Below are 23,244 nucleotides of genomic sequence, written 5' to 3'. Positions count from 1 at the left end.
CGAAAACAGACTCTCTACTTCTCCGGAGATAGTGGTATGGACTGCGTACATTTCACCCTCCCCAGACCGCACTGGGTTTGTTGTATATTCTGTCCTCCCTTTCTAACTAAACCAATCCCTTGCATTCACAAAGTGACTAGATCAATGTAGCATTAACAAGAACCAATGAAATTCCACGCGTCTGAAGAGGGTATCGTGTATGCAGCCTTACCCCTACCACCTTACGAGGTAGAGAGTGTTTCTAATAGAACCTCGGCTCAAGTTAAACCACTAAATATAATATTACCAGTAAAAAGCAACCATATAACCATTTCCTTTCATTAAAACAGTACAAAACTAACATCATACTTATATAAACAAAAAGACTCAAGAATTACTATGATATGAATTTTGAAATCTAACAACACTCAAAGAATGAAACAGAAACTCGAAATCCCAATATATCAAGATCCCTCCTTTTTTTTTGCTGTTGAGAAAAAATTGAACATCTCAAGATCTACAACATGCCTTCTTTTCTGGGATAATTTGTGCAGGACCAGGTACAAGAATTTTCTTTCCAGTTAAAGAAGCAGGATTACCATTTGATTGATCATCACCCGCGGCGAGATTCTTCTTGTTCACAATGTTGAAGATCTCTGTCAAAACAGTTAAGAAGGCGTCCTCGACGTTTCTAGCCTCCAGCGCAGATGTCTCCAAGAAGAACAATCCTTCTTTCTGTGCAAATTCTTTAGCATCCTCGGTAGGAACAGCTCGTTGATCTTCAAGATCGGTTTTGTTTCCGATCAGCATAATCACGATGTTCTTGTCAGCATGCGAACGTAACTCTTCAAGCCAACGTGGGATGTGATCAAAGGTTTGACGTTTTGTTATGTCGTAAACCAACAGCGCTCCAACTGCTCCCCTGTAGTACGCGCTCGTGACAGCTCTATATCTGATCATAACAACAAAGCAAGACTGAGTTACATATAAGCTTTTACGACTCTGAACCTTCTTTTGTGTCCAGCCAGTCAGCCAAGAAAGAGCTTATTCAAGCACCATACTTATAAATCAAAAGGAATTAATATTACTCCCTCCGTCCATCCCAGTCGATGTGACACTCTTTCCTTTTTCGTCAGTCTCAAAAAGAATAACAAAATAATTACTAGTTGAAATACTAAAAGAATTCCTTTGAGATCTACTTGAAAGGAAGTGGATTTATGGAACTCCAAATTCAAGAATGTACAGCTCAAACGCAAACAAATCAATCAAACATCCAAACATTTATGATTCAAACAGCTTCAAACACAAAGCAAAAGAACAAGAAAGGGCGGATCAAAGTGAAGAAAACAACATTAAATAACAACAAGCACGCAATTCATTAAACTTCGCAACTTAAAACTCCCCCGGAAAAAAGTACTCTCTCTCTCTCTCTTACATTCTTATATGGCATTAATATTTGCAGATCGAAAACAATTTTTTTTGTCACCCATTTTCTCATTCATCTTTAACCATCAAGATTTCGATTAGACAATACTTTTTATGTAATCTTACACCAAACCCATCTTTCTTTTATTTTTTTAAAAGGAGGCCAACATCAGTTAGTTCAAAAACAATGGCAGAGAAAGCAACCAATCAACCATCGATAACTACACAGCGGCAGAGCTACATCTTCGCCTAACACGCTGGACAGAACCCAACGCCTTTAGATCAAATCCTGTACTTCCGCTAAAAAAATCCAATTAATATGTATAAAAAATATCTCAAGAACCCAATAAACTGCATTTTTTCTAAAATCACACACTCATAAAGCTCAAAATTCTAGCTCAACGCTTGTAACTAAAAATCGACAAACTTACAGCAAAACGATCCGAAGTAAAAAAGAAGCAACTTGGCCGCTGAATATACAAGTGAAAGATCAAAACCATCTTCTCATTCATTTCTAGTAATAAAAAAGTCGCGACTTTAACAATACTTCAAAACAGGAGAGCTAAAAAGAAACAATTTTGAGCACCAACAACTTACAGATTAAAACAACTTTTTCCCTTTGACACCCATTTTCTCATTCATTCCTAATCATCAATAACAACACTACAAAACAAGAAAACTAAAAAGAATCAATTTTGAGCGAAAACCCATCACAATGTTTTATTTGAACACCCATTTCCTCATTCATTTATTTTAAAGCAACAAGATACATGTCAACTCTCACTAGCAACACGTACCAGGTAACTCCACCTCTGTCCACCAAGGCTAGGACAGATGGGAAGAAATCACATACCCATTTCCTCATTCATTTCTAATCATCAAAGTTGCGGACTTCAACAATACTTACAACAAAACAATCAAAACTAAAAAAGAAACCAATTTTTGAGCACAAACAATTTGCAGATCAAAACAACTTCTTTTCTTTGGCAGCCATTCTCTTATTCATTTCTAATCATCTAAAAGTTATGAACTTTAACAATACTTCAGCAAAATAAGAGAACTAAAAAGATTTTCAATTTTTGAGCACGTCTCGTAGATCAAAACAACTTCTTTTCTTTGACCACCCATTTGCTCATCCATTTCTAATCATCAAAAAGTTGCGAACTTCAACAAAACTTACAGCAAAACAAGAATGAACTAAAAAGATTCAATTTTGAGCACTAACAACTTGCAGATCATAACAACTTCTTTTCTTCGTTAACACCCATTTTCTCATCATTTCTAATCATCAAAAAGTTATAGCTTCGCTTAACAATGCTTACACCAAAACAATCAAAACTAAAAAAAAATCAATCTTGAGCAACCCCCACCCCCAATTACCAGCAACGATAACATTACTCCCTCTCTTGCATTTTATATGGCACTAACATTTGCAGATCAAAACAACTTTTTCTTTGACACCCATTTTCTCATTCATTTCTACTCATCAAAAAGTTGTAACTTCACTTAATAAAACTTACATCAAAACAATCAAAACTAAAAAAGAACCAATTTTTGAGCACTAACAACTTGTATATCTTAACAACTTATTTTCTTTGACATTTATTTCTACTGATCGAAAAGTTGTGAACTTCATTTAACAATACTTACACCAAAACAATCAAGACTAAAAAAGAACCAATTTTTAGCAACCCCCTCTCTTTCTTGCATTTAACATGGCACTAACATTTGCAGATCAAAACAGCTTTTACATTAATACTTAGCTCATTCATTTCTACTCATCAAAAATTTGCAACTTCAGTTAACAAAACTTACGGCAAAACAAGAATGAACTAAAAAGAATCAATTTTAGGCACTAACAACTTGCAGATCAAGACAACTCTTTATTCTTTAACACCCATTTCTCATTCACTTCTACTCATCAAAAAGTTGTAACTTCACTTAAGAAAACTTGCATCAAAACTAAAAAGACCCAATTTTTGAGCACTAACAACTTGCAGAACTTGCAGATCATAACAACTTCTTTTCTTTGACACCCATTTCCCCATTCATTTCTACTGATCAAAAAGTTGTGAACTCACCTAACAATACTTACAGCAACCCACCCTCCACCCCACCCCCACCTTCCTTGCATTTAACATGGCACTAACATTTGCAGATCAAAATAACTTTTTCTTTAACTTTCTTTGCTCATTCATTTCTACTCATCAAGACTTGCAACTTCACTTAACAAAACTTACAGCAAAACAAGAATGAACTAAAAAGATTCAATTTTGAGTACTAACAACTTGCAGATCATAACAACTTCTTTTCTTCTATAACACCGATTTTCCCATTCATTTCTACTCATCAAAAAGTTGTAACTTCACTTAAAAATACTTATATCAAAACAATCAAAACTAAAAGAAGAATCACTTTTGAGCAACCCCACACCCTCTGTATCATTTTACATGGCACTAAAATTTGCAGATCAAAACAACTTTTTCTCTTTGACACCCATTTGCCCATTCCTTTCTAATCATCCAAAAGTTATAACTTCACATAACAATAATTATTACAACAAATCAAGAACTAAAAAGAAGCAATTTTTGATCAAAAAGGAAACTCCATATACCTTTCTTGACCAGCAGTATCCCAGATCTGAGCTTTAACAGACTTATGTTGAATTACAAGTGTTCTTGTCTGGAATTCAACACCAATAGTTGCTTTAGAATCAAGACTAAACTCATTTCTTGCAAAACGAGCTAGCATTTGTGACTTCCCTACAGCTGAATCACCTATCAAAACAACCTTAAAAACATAGTCTATTTTCTGACTTGCATCTCCATAACCACCCCCACTTGCCATTTTTTTTTTTTTTTTGCTTTCAAAGAAAAGCAAATTTTCAGTGAGTAAAATCAGCAGAAAATGGAAAGAGAGGAAAACACAGAGGCCAGAGGGGGACAAATGTTGGCTGTATCTTAACTAGGCACTTGCTGTCACTTTGTTATTGTGTGAACAAAATCTGCAATTATTATCACTTAAGTATATACTAAGGTATTACACTAATAATATCTCTTTCTTGAACATCCAACTAAAAATATATCTGATCACTTAATAAATCGAAAAATCTATAATTATTATCACTAAGTATAAACTAATCACTTACTAAATCAATAAATCTGCAATTATTATCACTTAAGTATAGACTAAGGTATATATCTCAAATTATTTGATCACTTAATAAATCGAAAGATCTATAATTATTATCACTTAAGTATAGACTAATCACTTACTAAATCAAGAAATCTCAATTATTATAGACTAAGGTATTACTCTTCCTTAAACATCTTATTAAAAATATATATCTCAAATTATTTGATCATTGCTAAAAATATATATCTTATATTAATTGGTCATCTTACTAAAAATAGTTATTCCATTTTAGTAGGTAATCTACCAAATCAAGAAGGCGTTAACTAATTTTTTTATATTACTCTTTTAATTAATTTTTTTTAAGTGTTCTCAATCAAGGAATGAATTAGTAAAATTACGATTTTTTAATTATTTTATAAAATAAAATATGCCCAATTAATATGAGACAAAAGAAATATGTCTCAAATTATTTGATGGCATAGTAAATTAAGATAAAATTAATTAAAATATTTTTCATTTACCCCTACAGCTAATATACTATTTAGAAGTTTCAATAATATCTACTCACATGCCTTATAAATATTTTTCATGACTTATCTATATGTTCATTAATATGGACAAAGAGTATCATTTATAATTTTTTAAGATAACATAAAATGAAAAGTGATCAATTAATATAGGACAGAAGGGAAATAAATATATCTAGTGGTGGGTCTAGATTTTTGAGGCTTCGAATGCTATATTATTTCTCATTTGATCTATTTTGAGCTTTGATTCGGGTTATAAATTTTTTGATTTAAAGACAAGTATATTGAATAAAATAATTTTAGAATTTTGAAATTTTGAACAAAACGTAAAATTTCAATAATATTACTACTATCAACAAAATATATTATGAATTTATAACTATTTTCGAAGAATTTTCATATTTAGAAGCTACCAATTCAAGGATGGACATATTCAACTCATTATAAATGCCTATTTAGAAGCTCATAGCAAAAACTTTATTAACATACACTATGATTAAATCAAAGAAAATGGAAGAGAAAATGAGCAGGAACTAGAAAGGGAGGTGAACAAATGTTGGTTGTGTATTAACTAGGCTTTTGCTGTCACTTTGTTATTGTGTGGATAAAATCTGCAATTATTATTACTTTAAGTATAGATTAAGCTATTATTATGATACGCGGGATAAAATGAGATATTTAAGATTAAGGTTGAAGTTAAATTTATATTGTGTTATGTTTGACGTTATAAATTTTAACTTATTTTGTCTTATTTTTCAGAAGGAATAAAATTAGTCTTCGAGTTATAGTTTCAGAGCTATAATTGTAGAATAATTTGATCGGTAAACCACACGACCCTAATGGGCTTATTTGTATTGGAAAGGGCACTCTATGAGCTTTTTAAAAAATATATATAACATAAATATCAATCTTTTAAAGATAATTACACCCTCTTCAATTTTTTAATTACTTTGTTCTCACTCCCTATTAATATACATAATATAGCCGACATATACATAATATTCTGTGTATATGTGAGATTTTTGTAATAAGTTTAAGGAGTTGAGATTTTTTGTAATATTGAAAATATAAGTTGTGTGTTTATGTAGTTTTTAGTTTTAAAAAATAATAGCCCAAGTTTGGGCATTTGGACATATCATGTCCAGTCGAGTCAACAAATGCCATTTTATGGCCATTTCCAAATTTTCTCAATATGGGTCATTTTCGTCCACATAGTCCATATATAATACTGATACAGTTTATATATAATACTGATACAATATTCAACTTGGACAATTCTGCCCTTTTAAATATTTCAAATTTTTTTTGCTATAAATTTTTTAATTGATTAAATATTCTGCTTTTTTTATTGTTTAAAAATAATAATTAAATTATATAAAAACGATATAATCATTAAATAGAATATGTATCTATATAAGATATATGTATAGAAATTGTATAGTTCTATCAAATAGGTATATGTACAATATATATATATATATATATATATATATATATATATATATAGAAAGCGTATAAAAATTATATAATTGTTGTATAAAACGTGTAAAAAAAATGTACAGTTATTATATAAATTATGTATCAAAATTGTATAATTTTCATATAGAACATTTATACGTATAAAATTTGTATAAAAACTGTATAGAAGGTGTGTAGAAACAGTATAGAACAAGCCAATAAATTGAAATGGCTAGAAAGTGGAATTTAAATTCTATGACCATTTTCATTGAAATAGTTTAATTTGAAGTGTCGTTTCTGTCCTTTCCCCTTTATTTTAGGTGTTTAAGTTAGAATAGTTTTAAAGTACTTCTGTAGTTTTCGAATAAGGAAAAAAATAATGTTTTTAAATAGTTATGTTTAAATCAAAATAACAAAAATAACTTAAAAATTATAAATCAGGGTTCAGCATACCTTCAAGGAACAAGAAATGGAATTATTAAGTTGAGGTGTCATTTTCTTTTTTTTGGTTCTTTTTCTTTTCTTTTTGATATTTCTTAGTGGGCAACGAAATTTTATTAAATTAAAATTCATACGAAATTTGGATTGTATTAAATTTAAAATATATTAGTCCCAAATAAATATTGGAGATTAATTTAATTGAATTAATTAGCTAGCCCATTGATTTGGGCAACAAATGATTAGCTCACTTTGCTAAGCTCAAGATATTATCATGTCCTACAGGCTCAATTGAGTGTCACGTGTCGAATGATGTGGCATACCAAGTCAAGTGAATGAGCCAATGGGGCCATGACACATGTCAAAATGATGCAGCAGACTTAGTGAATTAAAAACCCATAAAAGGTGCCATGTCACTTAAATCTGATTGGTCAAAGAAAGTTCATATTTATCATGATCATGTCACTTAAATCTGATTGATCAAAGAAAGTTTATATTTATCATGACTCTTTACTCCCTACAACTATAAATAAGGGTTTCATAATTTAGAAAAGAGGACCAACAAGCTAGCAAGAAGCAAGAAAGAGCTCGTGGATCAAAACGCTACAGATTTCTCTACAAATTCAAGCATTCAAGATCAATTTATCAATATTTAAGATCAAGACTACAAGATTAAAGAACAACCTCAAAAGCCCTTGAATTCAAGCACAAGTCGAGATCAAGTTCATCAAATCCATAAATCAAGATTCAAGATCAAGACCGCAAATTCAATAACAAGATCCAAAGTCCTTGAATTCAAGCACAAGTCAAGATCAAATCCATCAAGTTCACAAATCAAGTTCAAGTTCAAGATCAAGCTCGAAGCCCTTGAATTCATATTTGAAAAGGCGAATCGGAGGATTCATAGAGATTGTAACACTCACATTGAAATCAATAAATCAATTGTTGCAGTATTTTTGTTGTCTCGATTATTATACATCACTTTTACTTATGACCATAACTCAGACATATTTCAAGCATTTTGTGAAGCTTAGTGCCCCAAGACAGATACACTTCTCACATCTGTCGGGAAACTTTTTATTTCTTTATGAGATTTGTATGTTTTTGGAGGTTTGCCAATTCAGGGTATTCTTTATGATAGTGCCTGAGGACAAATTACATACAGGATTAGATGTAAAAAAGGTAAGGTATGTTTCTCGAACTTGTGAGTACTTATTTGCGGCCTTTCATAACCTTCGAGACGCTAGCCAAGAAGTATCATTCAGCGAGTGGATAACATTCTGGTGCAACAAACATTCAAAGTACAGCCCTGCTCCACTAAGTCAGGAAAAAAAATCTGCTTGCCCTGAATTGACGCACAACCCTAGCGGGTTTTTTCCTGATACACTAAGATGGTCACATGCTGAAGTAAAGGTATTTTCTGAGCTTGGGGTGAACCACCATAAAAGAGATGACACATATATGACAACTTTTTTGTCTTGTTAGTTATGTGCTTTTGTTTTTCCAAATACCGGAGGTGACTTCATTCGTCCTGGGACTTTCAAGATGGCATACATAATGGCGAGTGGACGGATGGTCAGCCTTGCAATACCGGTACTAGCTAGTATTTATAGTGGACTAAACAAGATATCTTCTTTATTGCAACTCGATCAAATCAAGGTTTATTTTTCTATTCACTATGTGTATGGTTGAATTGCTCATTATTTCAGGACCCATTATCCATTCGCCAGTAGGGTTGTCTGTTCCCACTAGATTATATACTCCGGAGAAGGCGATGTAAAATATTTTGACCAAAATGATGCAAGAAAATGTATTCATAGTAGGGAGAACGTTGTTTGGACTTTTACCATACAGGACAAAATGTACCCTTACTTTTATGTGGATAGTGAGAATGCCCCAGCATTGGAAACGAGCTACTTTATGAGTATTCGTTTCAGCTATCTCACACTTAGATGCAGAAATTCATTCACCATTGAGCCATATAGTCCACATCGCTTCAGCTGACAGTTTGGATATTATCAGAATATTCTAGGCAGTAGGCAAGTTGAAGGAAAAGTTGCTCGTGAGGATGATCGACTTAATGTGCAAATCCTCCAAAATGTTAGTCCTTTTTCTAAAGAGGCATTGTGAATGCCATTTTTCATAATGCCTGAAATATTCTGATAAAATTCAAACTGTCGGCTGAAACAATGTGGACTATATGGCTCAATGATAAATGAATTTTTGCATCTAAGTGTGAGATAACTGAAACAAATACTCTTAAAGTAGCTCGTCTTTAATGCTGGGGCATTCTCACTATCCACATAAAAGTATGGGTGAATTTTTTCCTACATGGTAGAAGTCCAAACCACGTTCTCTCCACTACAAATATATTTTCTTGCATTATTTTTGACAAAATAATTTACACTACCTTCTCCGGAGTATATAATCATAGTGAGAACAAACGGCCCACTAACAAATGGATAATGGATCCTGAAATAATTAACAATCTAATCATACACATAGTGAATAAGAAAACAAACATTGATTTGATTGAGTTGCGTTGAAGAATATATCTTGTTTAGTCCACTATAAATGCCAGAAAGTACAGGTATTGCAAGGTCGACCATCCGCCCACTCACCATTATGCATGCTAACTTGAAAGTCCCAGGAAGAATGAAGTCACCTCCCGTATTTGTAAAAACAAAAGCACACAACCAACAAGACAAGAAAGCTGCCAGATATGTGTCATCTCTTTTATCACGGTTCACCGCAAGAGTAGAAAATATCTTTTCATCGACATGTGACCATCTTAGTGTATGAGGCAAAACCTCGCTAGGGTTGTGCATCAATTCAGGATGAGCGAATTTCTTTTCTTGTCTTGGTGGAGCAGGGCCATACTTTCGCTAATGATACTTCTTGGCTAGAACCTCGAAGGTTATTAAAGGCCGCAAATAAGTACTTACAAGTTTGAGAAACATATCTTACCTTTTTTTACATCTAATCCCATAAGTTCTTTGGCCTCAGGCACTACTTCTTCATTAAGAATGCCCTGAATTGGCAAGCCTCCAAGAACATGTCAATCCCATAAAGAAATAGATAGTTCCCCGACAGATGTGAGAAGTTTATTTGTCTTGGGGCATTAAGCTTTACAAAATGCTTGAAATATGTTTTAGTTACGGTCATAAGTAAAAAGTGATGCATAAACGACATCATAAATCTATACCTTACTCAAAATTTCTTGACTCCTACCGAGTATATCTTTGGTCCACTCCTAATACCTAGGAATGTGATGGTACTCTCCCTCAAGTGTCATCATGGCTCCCCAACGTATCTCTCCTAAAGTTATACGATGACCCAATCTTAGAGTGTAGTTGCAATATTTGCATAATGATGATCTGACGCTTGAAGAGAGAACAATTTGAATGACTGATCGAAATTAGAGGTTTTTATCGATGTCCAATTCGTCATTGAAAATGGATTCTTGAAAAAAGGCCACGAACTTGCATGTCAACCAGTCAATGGAGTGTGAGTCTACTGGGCCCCACCTTCAGTTTTGACTACAAAATACTTGGATCTGGTGGAAGGAAAGGTGTAGTGTCTGGAAATTACCATCTCCCCAAACTACAAAGAAAAGAAGAAGGGTTAAATTTATGGTGTACAACAATAGGTACAAATGAATCTTGACTAAGTCGTTCCTATACACCGTAAGATTACCATAAAATTATCTTTTCTTATGGAGGGAATGAGTTGTCATCCCTATGCACCGTAAGATTAATTCCTTTTCTTATGGCGGTGATGAGTAGCCACCCCTATGCGCCCTAATATTACGATGAAATTACCTTACCTTTTCTTATGGCGGGTATGAATAACCATCCCTATGCACCATAAGATTATCATAAAATTACCTTTTCTTATGGCAAAGACGAATAGCCATCCATATGCATCGTAAGATTATCATAAAATTACCTTGTCTTATGGCGAAAACAAGTAACCGTTCCTATGCACCCTAAGATTACCATCCTATGCACCCTAAGATTACCATGAAATTACCTTTTCTTATGACAGAGACGAGTAGCCATCCCTATGCGCTGTAAGATTATCATAAAATTACCTTTTCTTATGATGGGGACGAGTAGCCTTCCCTATGCGCCCTAAGATTACCATGAAATTACCTTAACTTTTTTTTTTTATGGTGGGATGAATAGCCATCCTTGTGCTCCCTAAGATTACCATGAAATTACCTTTTCTTAGGGCGAGGATGAATAGTCATCCCCATGCACCGTAAGATTACCATGAAATTACCTTTTCTTAAGGATATGACAAGTATCTATCTCTTTTCACCATAAGATTATAGCCTTTGCAAAAAATACATTATCTTGAACAAGAGCTTGTCATTCATCTACACAAAGTAAAAAAAAAAAATGAGAGGAAAAAGAAGGAATGCGCACCTAAATATGATAAGTATCTCAATCATCAAAGATGGATCAAGTTGCACCCTTGAGTTTTCTTGCCTGCATAAGGTGTTGTAAATATTAGAGTCATTTTTCCAACAGAAAAGGCCACTCACAATTTTAACTTTCCCACACCTAGATACGATTTGTCTCGTGAAGCTACGCAAACCTGAAATTAAAAACGTATCAGTATGCAGAGGCAACCAAAAAAATAATCTAGAATAATTCTGAGGATATTAAAACATAAATTTCAGAGATATTATATATATTCGAGTCACATTTCACAAAAATCAAGTAGCTCATGATTTCGTCTTTTCTACTTTGATATATGAAAGTTTCAATAAAGGCGTGCAAATCTGAAAATTTCAGCATGTCAGAATTTAAAGTCAACTTCAAAATTTTGTCTAAAATAATTCTGAAGGTATTAAATCATGAATATTTGATATATTATATATTTTCAAGTCTAGTTTCAAAAAAATCAAGCGGCTCGTGATTTCATCTTTTCTACTTTGAGATATGAAAGTTTCAGTAAAGGCGTGCAGATCTGAAATTTTCAGCATGGCAGAATTTAAAGTCAACTTTAAAATTTTGTCTAAAATAATTCTGAAGGTATTAAATAATGAATTTTGGATATGATATATATTTTTGAATCTAGTTTCAAAAAAATCAAGCGCCTCATGATTTCGTCGTTACTACATCGAGATATGAAAATTTAGTAGAGGTGCGCAGATCTAAAATTTTCTGGATGATAAAATTTAGGGCTAACTTAAAAAATTATTGAGAATTATATTGAAGGAATTTAAAGCTGAATTTTAACTATGTGGTAGATCTCGAAGTCTAATTTTTGGAACATTAAAAATTCATGATTTCGATATTTCTACAATGAGATATGAATTTTCTACCACTAACATATTATGCTGAAAAAAGTGATGAAAATAATAGAAAAGTAGGAGAGAAAGAAATTACCTCAATATTATTGATCGCTTGAAAACTCCAAAATTGATAATGAAAAAGTGGGAAACCTTACATCCTTTTATAGAGTTGTAGGATGAATGTTTCATTCACCAATACAAATTTAAATGGGAAGAGTTCTAATCTCCAATACAATTTAAATTGGAGGTTGTTTTCTTCTTCCGTACAAATTCAAATTGGAGGTCGTTTCCTTCTTCCATATAAATTTAAATTGGTAGAGTTTCCATCTCCAATACAAATTCAAATTAGAGGTTGTTTTCTTCTCCCGTACAAATTCAAATTGAAAGAGTTTCTATCTCCAATAAAAATTCAAATTGAAGGTTGTTTCCTTCTCCCATACAAATTCAAATTGAAAGAGTTTTATTCCTAGTTAACTAAGGCGGTAAAATAATTTTTTTCAAAAATTATTTGAAATTGATTATCATGCCTCACCAATGGGTCTTACGTGTAGAGATTCAAGAAAAAGAATAAGAGAGTTTTTGAGAGGCGATATCAATAAGGTTCAACTTAAAATTTTTCAAATAATAATGAGGTGTTCATATGTATGAAAATCTTTGAAGCATGAACGAAACATGTTTAAATAATCATACCTCAAGCCTAGTCTCTAAAGTATACACTCGATCAGCTTTGAAGTAGGGGGCATTTTGTGGGTAGCAAAATTTTATTAAATTAAAATCCGTACTAAATTCGAATTGTATTAAATTCAAAATATATTATTCCCAAATAAATATTGGATATGAATTTAATTGAATGAATTGTTTAAGTCAAAACATGTATGGATTTAAGTCAAAATATTGGAAGGGGAACCTTAGAGTAACTGGTAAAGTTGCTGCCATGTGACCAGAAAGTCATGGGTTCAAGCCTTGGAAACAGCCTCTGGCAGAAATGCAAGGTAAAGCTGCGTACGATACACCCTTATGGTGGGACCCTTCCCCAAACACCGCGCATAGCAGTAGCTTTAGTGCACCGGACTGCCCTTATGTATGGATTTAATTAAAGTCTAATTTTTTTAATTGAGCTAGCCCATTGATTTGGGCTACAAATGATTAGCCCACATTGCTAAATCCAAGATATTATCATGTCATAGAGGCCCAATTGAGTGTCTCGTATAGAATGATGTGGCATGTCAAGTCAAGTGAATGAGTCAATGGGAACATGCCACATGTCAAAATGATGCAGCAGGCCTAGTGAATTAAAAATTCATAAAAGGTGCCACGTCACTTAAATCTGATTGGCCATAGAAAGTTCATATTTATCATGACCATGTTACTTAAATTTGATTGGTCAAAGGAAGTTTATATTTATCATGAGTCTTTACTCCCTAAGAGGACCAACAAGTCTAGCAAGAAGCAAGAGAGAGCTCGTAGATCAAACACCCCAGATTTCTCTACAAATACAAGCATTCAAGATCAGTTCATCAAGATTCAAGATCAACACTACAAGATTCAAGAACAATCTCAAAGGCCCTTGAATTCAAGTACAAGTCGAAATCAAGTTCATCAAATCAGCAAATCAAGATTCAAGATCAAAATCGCAGATTCAATAACAAGCTCCAAAGCTCTTGGATTCAAGCACAAGTCAAGATCAAATCCATCAAGTTCACAAATCAAGTTCAAGTTCAAGATCAAACTCGAAGCCCTTAAATTTATATTTGAAAAGACGAATCAGAGGATTCATGGAGATTGTAACACACACATTGAAATCAATAAATCGATTGTTGCATACACTTAAGCCTAATTTTCTCCATAAATCATTTAAGAATAAATCTAGCGAGATTAGTGTAATCTTATTCAATCTTAGATGAAAATTAAGGCGAAAGCCTAGGCAGTCCCAACCTTCTTAACATGCCGTATAACAACTTGGAGCCTTATATATATATATATAAATATAAAATTATCTACCTTCATAAAATTTCTAGGGTGCTTCTCATAACTTTATTGCCCTTCATACATTTCACATTATGACTAGAGGAAATATTAAGCTTGAGTCCAGGCTTTGTATGTTGGAAGCAATGCTTTTGTTCATCCTACTTCTATTAGTATTTTTAGAGGAAGAATATCTTAAGGTATAGGCCAGGTATCGAATAAGCATGGTGTGAAGGAATCTAGGATGCCATTGTTAGCTATAAAAAATTCTTGAATTCTTAATCCCTTACCGAAATATAAGTTTGCGAATGATGAAGTGCTATTGTGGTTCATGAATACTAAATCTAAAGGGAATGCATTTGGATCATGGCCTCAGTGTGATACCATTAAGGGTGGACAAACTTTTACAGCAAATTTGATTTCGCCAACATCGCTTATTTATTAGTTTTTTCTTATATACGATTGAGGCACTGTTGGACAATAAAATTTTGAGACCAAAAAATAAATAATTTGAGACAAGAAAATATTGCAAAAATCAATTTTATTGATTTAAATAAGTGAGTGTTACAATCTCTATGAATCCTCTGATTTGCCTTTTCGAATATAAATTCAAGGGCTTAAAGCTTAGTCTTGAATTTGAATTTGATTTGATGGACTTGAGGGACTTGATCTTGACTTGTGCTTGAATTCAAGAGCTTTTGAGCTTTTTCTTGAATATTTCGGTCTTGATCTTGAACTTTGATGAACTTGATTTGAATGTTTGAGTTTTTTAGAGAAATTGCGGCGTTTGATCCACGAGCTTTCTCTTGCTACTTGTTAGAGTTCTGGGGTCTGGGGGCCTTCTTTCTGAATTATGAGCCCCTATTTATAGTTGTAGGAAAGGAAGAGTTATGATGAATATGGACTTCCTTTGACCAATCAGATTTAAGTGATGTGACGCCTTTTATGGGTTTTTATTTCATGGGCCTGCTGTATCAGTTTAACATGTGGTACGTTCCTATTGGCTCCTTCACTTGATTTGGCATGTCACGTCATTTGACACGTGGTGCTTATTTGAGCCTCTAGAATATGACAATATCTTGGGCTTAGTAAAGTTGGCTCATCATTTGTAGCCCAAATTAATGGACTAACCCAATAAATGTTGGGCCTTATTTATATCCATACTTATTTGGACTTAAATAATTAATTCAATTATATTAATCTGCAATATTTATTTAGGACTAATATATTTTGAATTTAATATAATCCAAATTTTGTACGGATTTAAATTTAATAAAATTGCATCGCCCACAAATGCCCCCTACTTCAAGACTTGTCGAGACATTTATTATTTTGGAGACTAGCCTTGAAATATGATTATTTAAGCATGTTTCCTTCGTGCTTTAACGATCCTCATACCTATGAATACTTAATTCAAAAAAAATTAAAGCCGAACCATATTGATATTGCCTCTCAAAACTCTCATTTTTTTCATGAATTTCTACACTTAAGACCCATTGGTGAGACATTATATCCAATTTCAAACAGATTTTGGAAGACTTTTTCATCGCCTTGCTTAATCAGGAATAAAAATCTTCCGATTTGAACTTAGATTGGAGAAGCAAAGAACCTCAAATTTGAATTTGTATGGGAGAAGTAAATAATCTCCAATTTGAATTTGGAGATGGAAGTTATTCCAATCTGAATTTATATTGGAGAAGAAAATAATCTTCAATTTGAATTTGGAGATGGAAGCTATTTCAATTTGAATTTATATTGGAGAAGGAAACAATCTCCAATTTGAATTTGGAGATGGAAATTATTCCAATCTGAATTTATATTGGAGAAGGAAACATCCATCCTACAACTCTATAAAAGGAGGTATTTTCTCCATTTTTTCAATATCAATTTTGGGGTTTCCAAGTCATCAATAATATTGAGGTAATCTCTTTTGCTCCCACTTTTCTCTTATTTTCGTCACTTTTTTTTTCAACACAACATGCTAGTGGTAGAAAATTCATATCTCATTGTAGGAATATTTAAATCATGATCCATTTGATGTTATAGAAACTAGACTTCAATATCTACAATATATTCAAAATTCAGAATTAAACTCCTTCAATATAATTCTTGATAAGTTTTTGAAGTTAGCCCTGAATTTTATCATGCTGAAAATTTTAGATTTGCGCATCTTTACTAAAACTTTCATATCTTGAAATAGGAAAGATGAAATTACAAGCCACTTGATTCTTGTAAAACTAGATATAAATATCTATAACATATCCAAAATTCATAATTTAATACAATTGAAATATTTTCAGGTGTTATCCCGAAATCAACATTGAGTTTTGATGCATCAACAATTTTAGATTTACGTGATATCACCGAAAAAATTATATCTCAATGTGAGAGTACCAAAATTATGATCTTCTTGATCCTATAGATGCCAGAAACATGCATGTATAGCATATCAAAAATTTAGATTTTAACACCTTTTTTATTGTTCTAGATGATTTTTTGAAGTCCATCTTATATGCTGTCCGACAGAGGATTCCAGATTTGCATTGTCTCACCAAATAATTTATTTCTTGATGTGGGACCATCACCACCAAAGGGCATTTTTATTACCTCAAACCAGATTTTGAGGGCTTTATTCTCATCAAGGCATCTTGTCTCAATCCAAGTTGGTGATATACAACTTTTAATATCACAACGCTTTGATAGGTAACCTCCTTTCTATTTGTGTTTTTGCTTTCTTTCTTGTTTTTTTTTTTTTTTTTTTTTTTTTTGTTTTTGGTGAATTGAAACAGATAGCAATATGCAAAAATTGGCTTAGGGTGCGAGAGTTTAACTTCGCCTTCGTCATCTTAATTCCGACCAATTTTACTTGAAGATGGTGGACATTGGCTTAAGGTGTGAGAGTTTAACTTTGCCTCCGTCACCTTAAGTCCGACCAATTCTACTTGAAGACGGTGGACATAGGCTTAAGGTGCGAGAGTTTAACTTTGCCTCCTTCACCTTAAGTCCGACCAATTTTACTTGAAAACGGTGGACATCGGCTTAAGGTGCGAGAGTTTAACTTGGCCTCCATCACCTTAAGTCCGACCAATTCTACTTGAAGACGGTGGACATCGGCTTAAGGTGCGAGAGTTTAACTTCGCCTCCGTCACCTTAAGTCCGACCAATTCTACTTGAATACGGTGGACATCGAATTAAGGTGCGAGAGTTTAACTTCGCCTCCGTCACCTTAAGTCCGACCAATTCTACTTGAAGACGGTGCAATGATTTCCTTTAAGTATGGGCCCTTTTCAATGATCAGCTTAAGGTGCAAAGGGACAAATCTTGTCCACCTTAAGGCATAAAAATTTCAATATCCTTTTAAGGATAAATCTGCGAGAGGCCAGCTTAAGGTGCAAAGGGACAAATTTTATTCACCTTAAGGCATGGAAGTTTTGAGATCCTTTTAAAGATAAATCCGTTAGAGGCCAGTTTAAGGTGAAGACATAGAAGTTTCGATATTCTTTTAAGGATAAACCCGTTAGAGGCCATCTTAAGGTGCAAAGGGATAATTTTTTTCCACCTTAAGGCATGGAAGTTTCGATATCCTTTTAAGGATAAACCCGTTAGAGGCTAGCTTAAGATGGAAATGGATAATTTTTGTCCACCTTAAGGCATGGAAGTTTCGATGTCCTTTAAAGATAAACCCGTTAGAGGCTAGCTTAAGGTGCAAAGGGACAACTTTTCTCCACCTTAAGGCATGGAAATTTCGATATCCTTTTAAGAATAAACCCGTTAGAGACCAACTTAAGGTGCAAAGGGACAACTTTTGTCCACCTTAAGGCATGAAAACTTCAGTTATCCATTTAGTTATAGGCTTGGAGAACTTTAGCATTCCAAATTCCAGTGAAGGAACTCTTTTTTTTTTTCGACGGGTTGCCCCCATTGAGTCACAAATATTTGGAGTAAGTCCAAAATTAAAATAGTTTCATGCTTGGCGTCCATATGACAGACATTGTAGGAACATATTTTTTTGACACTCATGCAACTGAACTCGGAATGAGATTCCAAGCGCCTACGTACCTCAATAAAGAGGATCAAGTCACAACGTAGTTCTGGGTGAGTGTTTTTTTTTGTGTGTATCCTAACTTTTTCCTAGGCTGCCTCTTTCGAGGTTTTCAACCTAGCGGACTTTCATTTTTTTTTGAGCCGTACACAGTTTATACTCTTGCGGGCCAGGAGTGGACATGCAGTTTATACTCGTGCCTTAAGGAGTTACATGCAGTTTATACTCGTGCCTTAAGGAGTGTACATGCAGTTTATACTCATGCCTTAAGGAGTATACATGCAGTTTATACTCGTGCCTTAAGGAGTGTACATGCAGTTTATACTCACGCCTTAAGGAGTGTACATGCAGTTTATACTCATGCCTTAAGGAGTGTACATGCAGTTTATACTCACGTCTTAAGGAGTGTACATGCACTTTATACTCGTGCCTTGAGGAGTGTACATCTCCCTTCAAGGATAGTACTTCTTCAAGAACTTGGCATTGATGAGGCCAATCCTCACGCCATCTGCATCAACAAGCTTGTAAGCACCATTTGAATATGCCTCTTGTACGACATATGATCCATCCTACTTCGAGGTGAATTTGCCCCCAGATTTATGAGAAGTAATAATGGGCCTTCTTACTGGAAGAAATTGATCTCCAACTTGGAAATACCTCAAGTGAACCCTTTTGTTGAAAGAACGAGATAGCCGGGATTGATAGCATTCAAGATTTTGTTGAGCCTCCAGCCTCTTCTCATCAAGAGCTTCTAACTCTGCAATACGCAACTTAGCATTTTCTTTATCGGTGAGACCTTCTTGAATATCCAGTCTCAAAGAAGGTATTTGACGTTCAAGTGGCAGGACTGATTCAACTCCAAAAGCAAGTGAGTATGGGGTTGCTTGTGTTGGTGTACGGTAAGTTGTCCTCTACGCCCATAAAGCTTATTTCATTCGCTCATGCCAGTCTCGTTTAGATGTGGAGATGAATTTCTTCAACAAGTTACATAAAGTCTTATTGAAGGCTTCAGCTAGACCATTGGCGGCAACATGATACATTGAAGACTTGCTCTACTTGAAGCCAAAGAGGTCACAGATCTTATTCATCAACTTGTTATCAAATGTCTTGCCATTGTAAGTTATTATATATGGAGGGATTACAAAGCGGTAGACGATATTCACTCGGATAGAGTTCGCAACATTTTCTTTCTTTACTTCCTTGAGAGAAACAACTTCGGCCTATTTTGAGAAGTAATCTGTCGCAGCCAAGATGTATAAGTGTCCACCAGAAGACTTTGGTAGTGGATCAACAACATCCATTCCCCAAGCATTGAATGGACAAGACGCTACAATTGGGTATAACACCTCTGAAGGTTGATGTATGAAATTTGCATGTAATTGGAAAGCTTTGCATCTTCTCGCATAGTCCAAGCAATCTTTCACCATCGTTGGCCAATAATATCCCATCCTTTTAATATGAAAATGGAGCTTCAGTCCAGACTGATGTGATCCACAAACTCCCGAGTATGCTTCTTGCAAAGCTTGAATTGCTTTTTCCTCTCCCAAACACCGTAAGAGTACTCCTTCAAATGATTTTCTGTATAGTGTGTCTTTGTAGTAAAGGAAGCGAGGTACATGACGACGAATCTCATTCGTTCTCCTTGGATCTTCTGGAAGTATCCCATAACATAAGTAATCAATTATAGGTTGTTTCCAATCTTCTTTTACAGATTCAGACACGTCAACGAGGTATTCAACCTTGTTTTCCACATCCTCATCTGACGACGGTACTACCCATTCTTGGCGGACAGTAACTTGGGTCTAATTTGGAAGAGTTAGGGTTGAGGCCAGAGCAGCTAGGGCATCAGCTTGCTTATTTTCTCTCCTTGTTACATGTTGGAGGGTTACTCCTCCAAGACACCCCATCAACTTCTGTGCATAATCATGGTATGGTCGCAGCTCAAACTTTCTAACTTTATATCTTTCCAAAAGTTGGTTGATCACCAATTAAGAGTCACCAAAGACTTGTAATTGCAGTTGTTTCATGTCCACTGCCATCTCAAGTCCAAGTATTAAAGCTTGATATTCAGCAACATTATTAGAGCAACGATTTATTAGGGTAAAAGAGTATGGGATGACCTCTTCTTGTGGAGTGACGAATACCACCCCGGCACCAGCTCCATCTCGATGTGCTGCACCATCAAAGTATATCTTCTATGGGGGTCTAGCTTCAATGACCATTGCATCTTCATCAGAAAGTTCATCGCTCAGTTCCCAATCATCAGGTATCGGGTGGTCTACTAAGAAGTCAACCAATGCTTGTCCCTTTATGGCCTTTTGGGGAACATACACAATCTCAAACTGTTGAAATTGTAGGTACCATCTTGCAAGTCGGTCACTAAGGACATGTTTCGACATTACAAACTTGATGGGATTTGCCCTACACAAGAGACGGACCACATGAGATTAAAAGTAGTGTTTCATCTTTTGAATTGAGAAGGCCAATGCCAAATATAACTTTTCAATTGGAGATACTTTAGCTCATTTGGTGTCATCATTCTGCTCAGATAGTAAAGAGAGTTTTCTTTGCCTTCACTATTTTCTTGAGCCAGTAGTTCTCCAACCGACCTTTCTTGTGCCGTGATGTAGAGTATCAACGGCTTTCCAGGTATGGGTGCCGCAAGAACTGGATGTTTCATTAAGTACGATTTGATACTCTCAAAGGCATTACTACAAGCTTGGTCTCATTCGAAGGGAGTGCCCTTCTTCATAAGACGACTAAATAGTTGACATTTTCCAGCCAGGTTTGAGATGAACCTCCTTAAATATGCTAGCGTTCCTTGAAGGCTTTTTAACTCATGAATATCCCAAGGCTCGGGCATCTTTAAAATTACATCAATCTTAGCTTGATCAATTTCAATTCCTCGGTGTCCCACAATGAATCCAAGAAATTTTCCTGAAGTAACTCCAAAGGCACACTTCAATGGATTCATCCTAAGTTGATATCTTCGAAGTAACTCAAATACCATTCTTAGGTCTTTTAAGTGGTCATCTCTCTTTCTTGACTTCACCACTAAATCATCCACATAGCATTCAACATTTTATGGAGAAGGCCGTCAAAGATGTTCTGTATCGCCCTTTGATAAGTCGCGCCAGCGTTCTTCAAACTAAAAGGCATCACCTTGTAGCAATAAATACCTTTAGGCGAACAAAATGCAGTGAGTTCTTCATTATTTGGCGCCATATGGATTTGATTGTATCCAGATGAACCATCCATGAAAGACATTGCCTCATACTAGTGGTGGCATCAATCATTAACTCCGGTATGAGGATTAGAAAATCATCCTTAGGGCATGCGTTGTTGAGATCTCGAAAGTCGACACAAACTCAAATTTGGCCATTCTTCTTCCGTACTAGAACAATACTTGAAATCCACGTGGGATATTTGACTTCACGAATAAAGCCAGCTTTAATAATTTTTTTAATTTCATTTTCGATCAGTGGAACCAACTCCAGAATAAAGCGTCTTTGGGCTTGCTTAACAGGACGGGGCACCATTCTTGACTGCTAACTGATGGACCGCTACTTTTGGATCTAAGCTAGGCATTTCCTTATAGCTCCAGGCGAAGACATCCATATATTCTTTGAGTATATCCATATAAGCGATTTCCTCCCTTACTTCTAGAAAAACACTCAGGTAAGTCGGTCTTGGTTCTTCATCGGTTCCAAGATTAACTTCCTTTAAGGGATCTATTGTGGCCTTTACTCCTTCTTCAAGTTGCGATGGAGCATCTCCAACATGTTCCTCCTTTTGAGGATCATCTTCATTGACGGATATATGATAATACCAAAAGGCATTTTCTATCTCTTCATCAACCTTTATTTAAGACGAGACGTCTTTCTTGTTATGGGTCATAACATGATATGAGGAGCCAACACTCTCTTCATATTCTTTGCGTTGCTTAATATAAACTATAGTATGTGCCTTCGATTTTAACACCTTGTTGCATGAAACTACTAGTTCCATCTGTCGCTTCATTCTAGAAGGAATCAAACTTTGGAAATCCTTCTGGATTTTAAATGAAGAGTGCATGATCGTGCTTTGATGACTTCTTTAATGCTTGTTGTTTTTCTTCTTATTTATAGGACCCAACCTTTCGAATATATAAGTTCTTGTGGTTGATTCTCCAAGTCGATCAAATACGGAGGGTATTTTGTTAGCGGCAGAGGATTTTTCTTCCACGATGATGTAATTACTGACTGCCTTCTTATGGAGATGCGAATTGGAGGTGGATGCGTGTATCCTAGTCCTTCACGTGCTTGCCTGGTGTTACCCTCCGATGGAAGTTTGCCCAACCTTGATGGCTCATAAGGATTGTATCCAGCCTTTACAAATAGCTTGTATGCACTTTGATCAAATCCCTCTTTTGTACGCTTCATAGGGAGTGCCATATCTGGTGGCAGATTTTGAGCCACAGATTCCCCAAGTGGCCTTGAGGATGGATTTATTGCGTTAATCTTCCTGACAGGTAAAGTTAGCCCCTTTAGCACATTATCTTGGGCATCAGGTGAGTAATCTTCCTCTTTCTTTACCTTTGGCACGTACGAAGAACAGGAGCTGCCTTCTTCTTCAGAGGAGCGACGCTTTCTTTATTCGAAGTGAAGAAAGGCTTCCTGTTGATGAATTTTTCGATAGTCACCGCGACCTTCTTAGATGCAAGATCGTCACACTTAGTCTTGGTGACATCTTCAATCCTTTTCTCATCTATAATATGATTTTTTAAGTAGAATTTTGCATCGGCAAAATGTTACTCAGCTTCAGTGAATGGCTTGTCATCGGCGACTATCATTCTTTCCACTCTATTTTCGAGGTACTTCAAGCATTGATAGTAAGAGGACGAGATAATTTTGTTCTCGTGCACCCAAGGCCTACCAAGCAATACATTGTATGAAGTTTTGGCATCGATCACATGCATCAATGGGTTTGAT

General features: G+C 34.8%; 1 protein-coding gene across 1 annotated transcript; it reads right to left on the bottom strand.

Annotated features, from left to right (window-relative positions):
• Positions 1-289: 289 nt before the first annotated feature.
• On the bottom strand, positions 290-4,759 carry LOC107851240 (ras-related protein Rab11D). Its single transcript, XM_016696188.2, has 2 exons — positions 4,019-4,759; positions 290-931 (listed from the first exon to the last, which is right to left on the bottom strand). The coding sequence occupies exons 1-2, from the start codon at positions 4,249-4,251 to the stop codon at positions 490-492; spliced, it is 675 nt and encodes a 224-aa protein (XP_016551674.2). The 5' UTR covers positions 4,252-4,759; the 3' UTR covers positions 290-489.
• Between the last annotated feature and the right edge of the window lie 18,485 nt (positions 4,760-23,244).

Source organism: Capsicum annuum, chromosome 12 (genome assembly GCF_002878395.1).
Source record: "Capsicum annuum cultivar UCD-10X-F1 chromosome 12, UCD10Xv1.1, whole genome shotgun sequence".
NCBI classification, from domain to species: Eukaryota; Viridiplantae; Streptophyta; class Magnoliopsida; order Solanales; family Solanaceae; genus Capsicum; species Capsicum annuum.
This window is presented reverse-complemented; position numbering and strand designations above follow the sequence as displayed.

Coding starts and splice junctions, on each gene's coding strand:
- LOC107851240 (XM_016696188.2), bottom strand. CDS start 4,251: ATGGCAAGTGGGGGTGGTTATGGAGATGCAAGTCAGAAAATAGACTAT. Junction 932..4,018: donor GATACTGCTGGTCAAGAAAG/GTATATGGAGTT, acceptor TGTTATGATCAG/ATATAGAGCTGTCACGAGCG.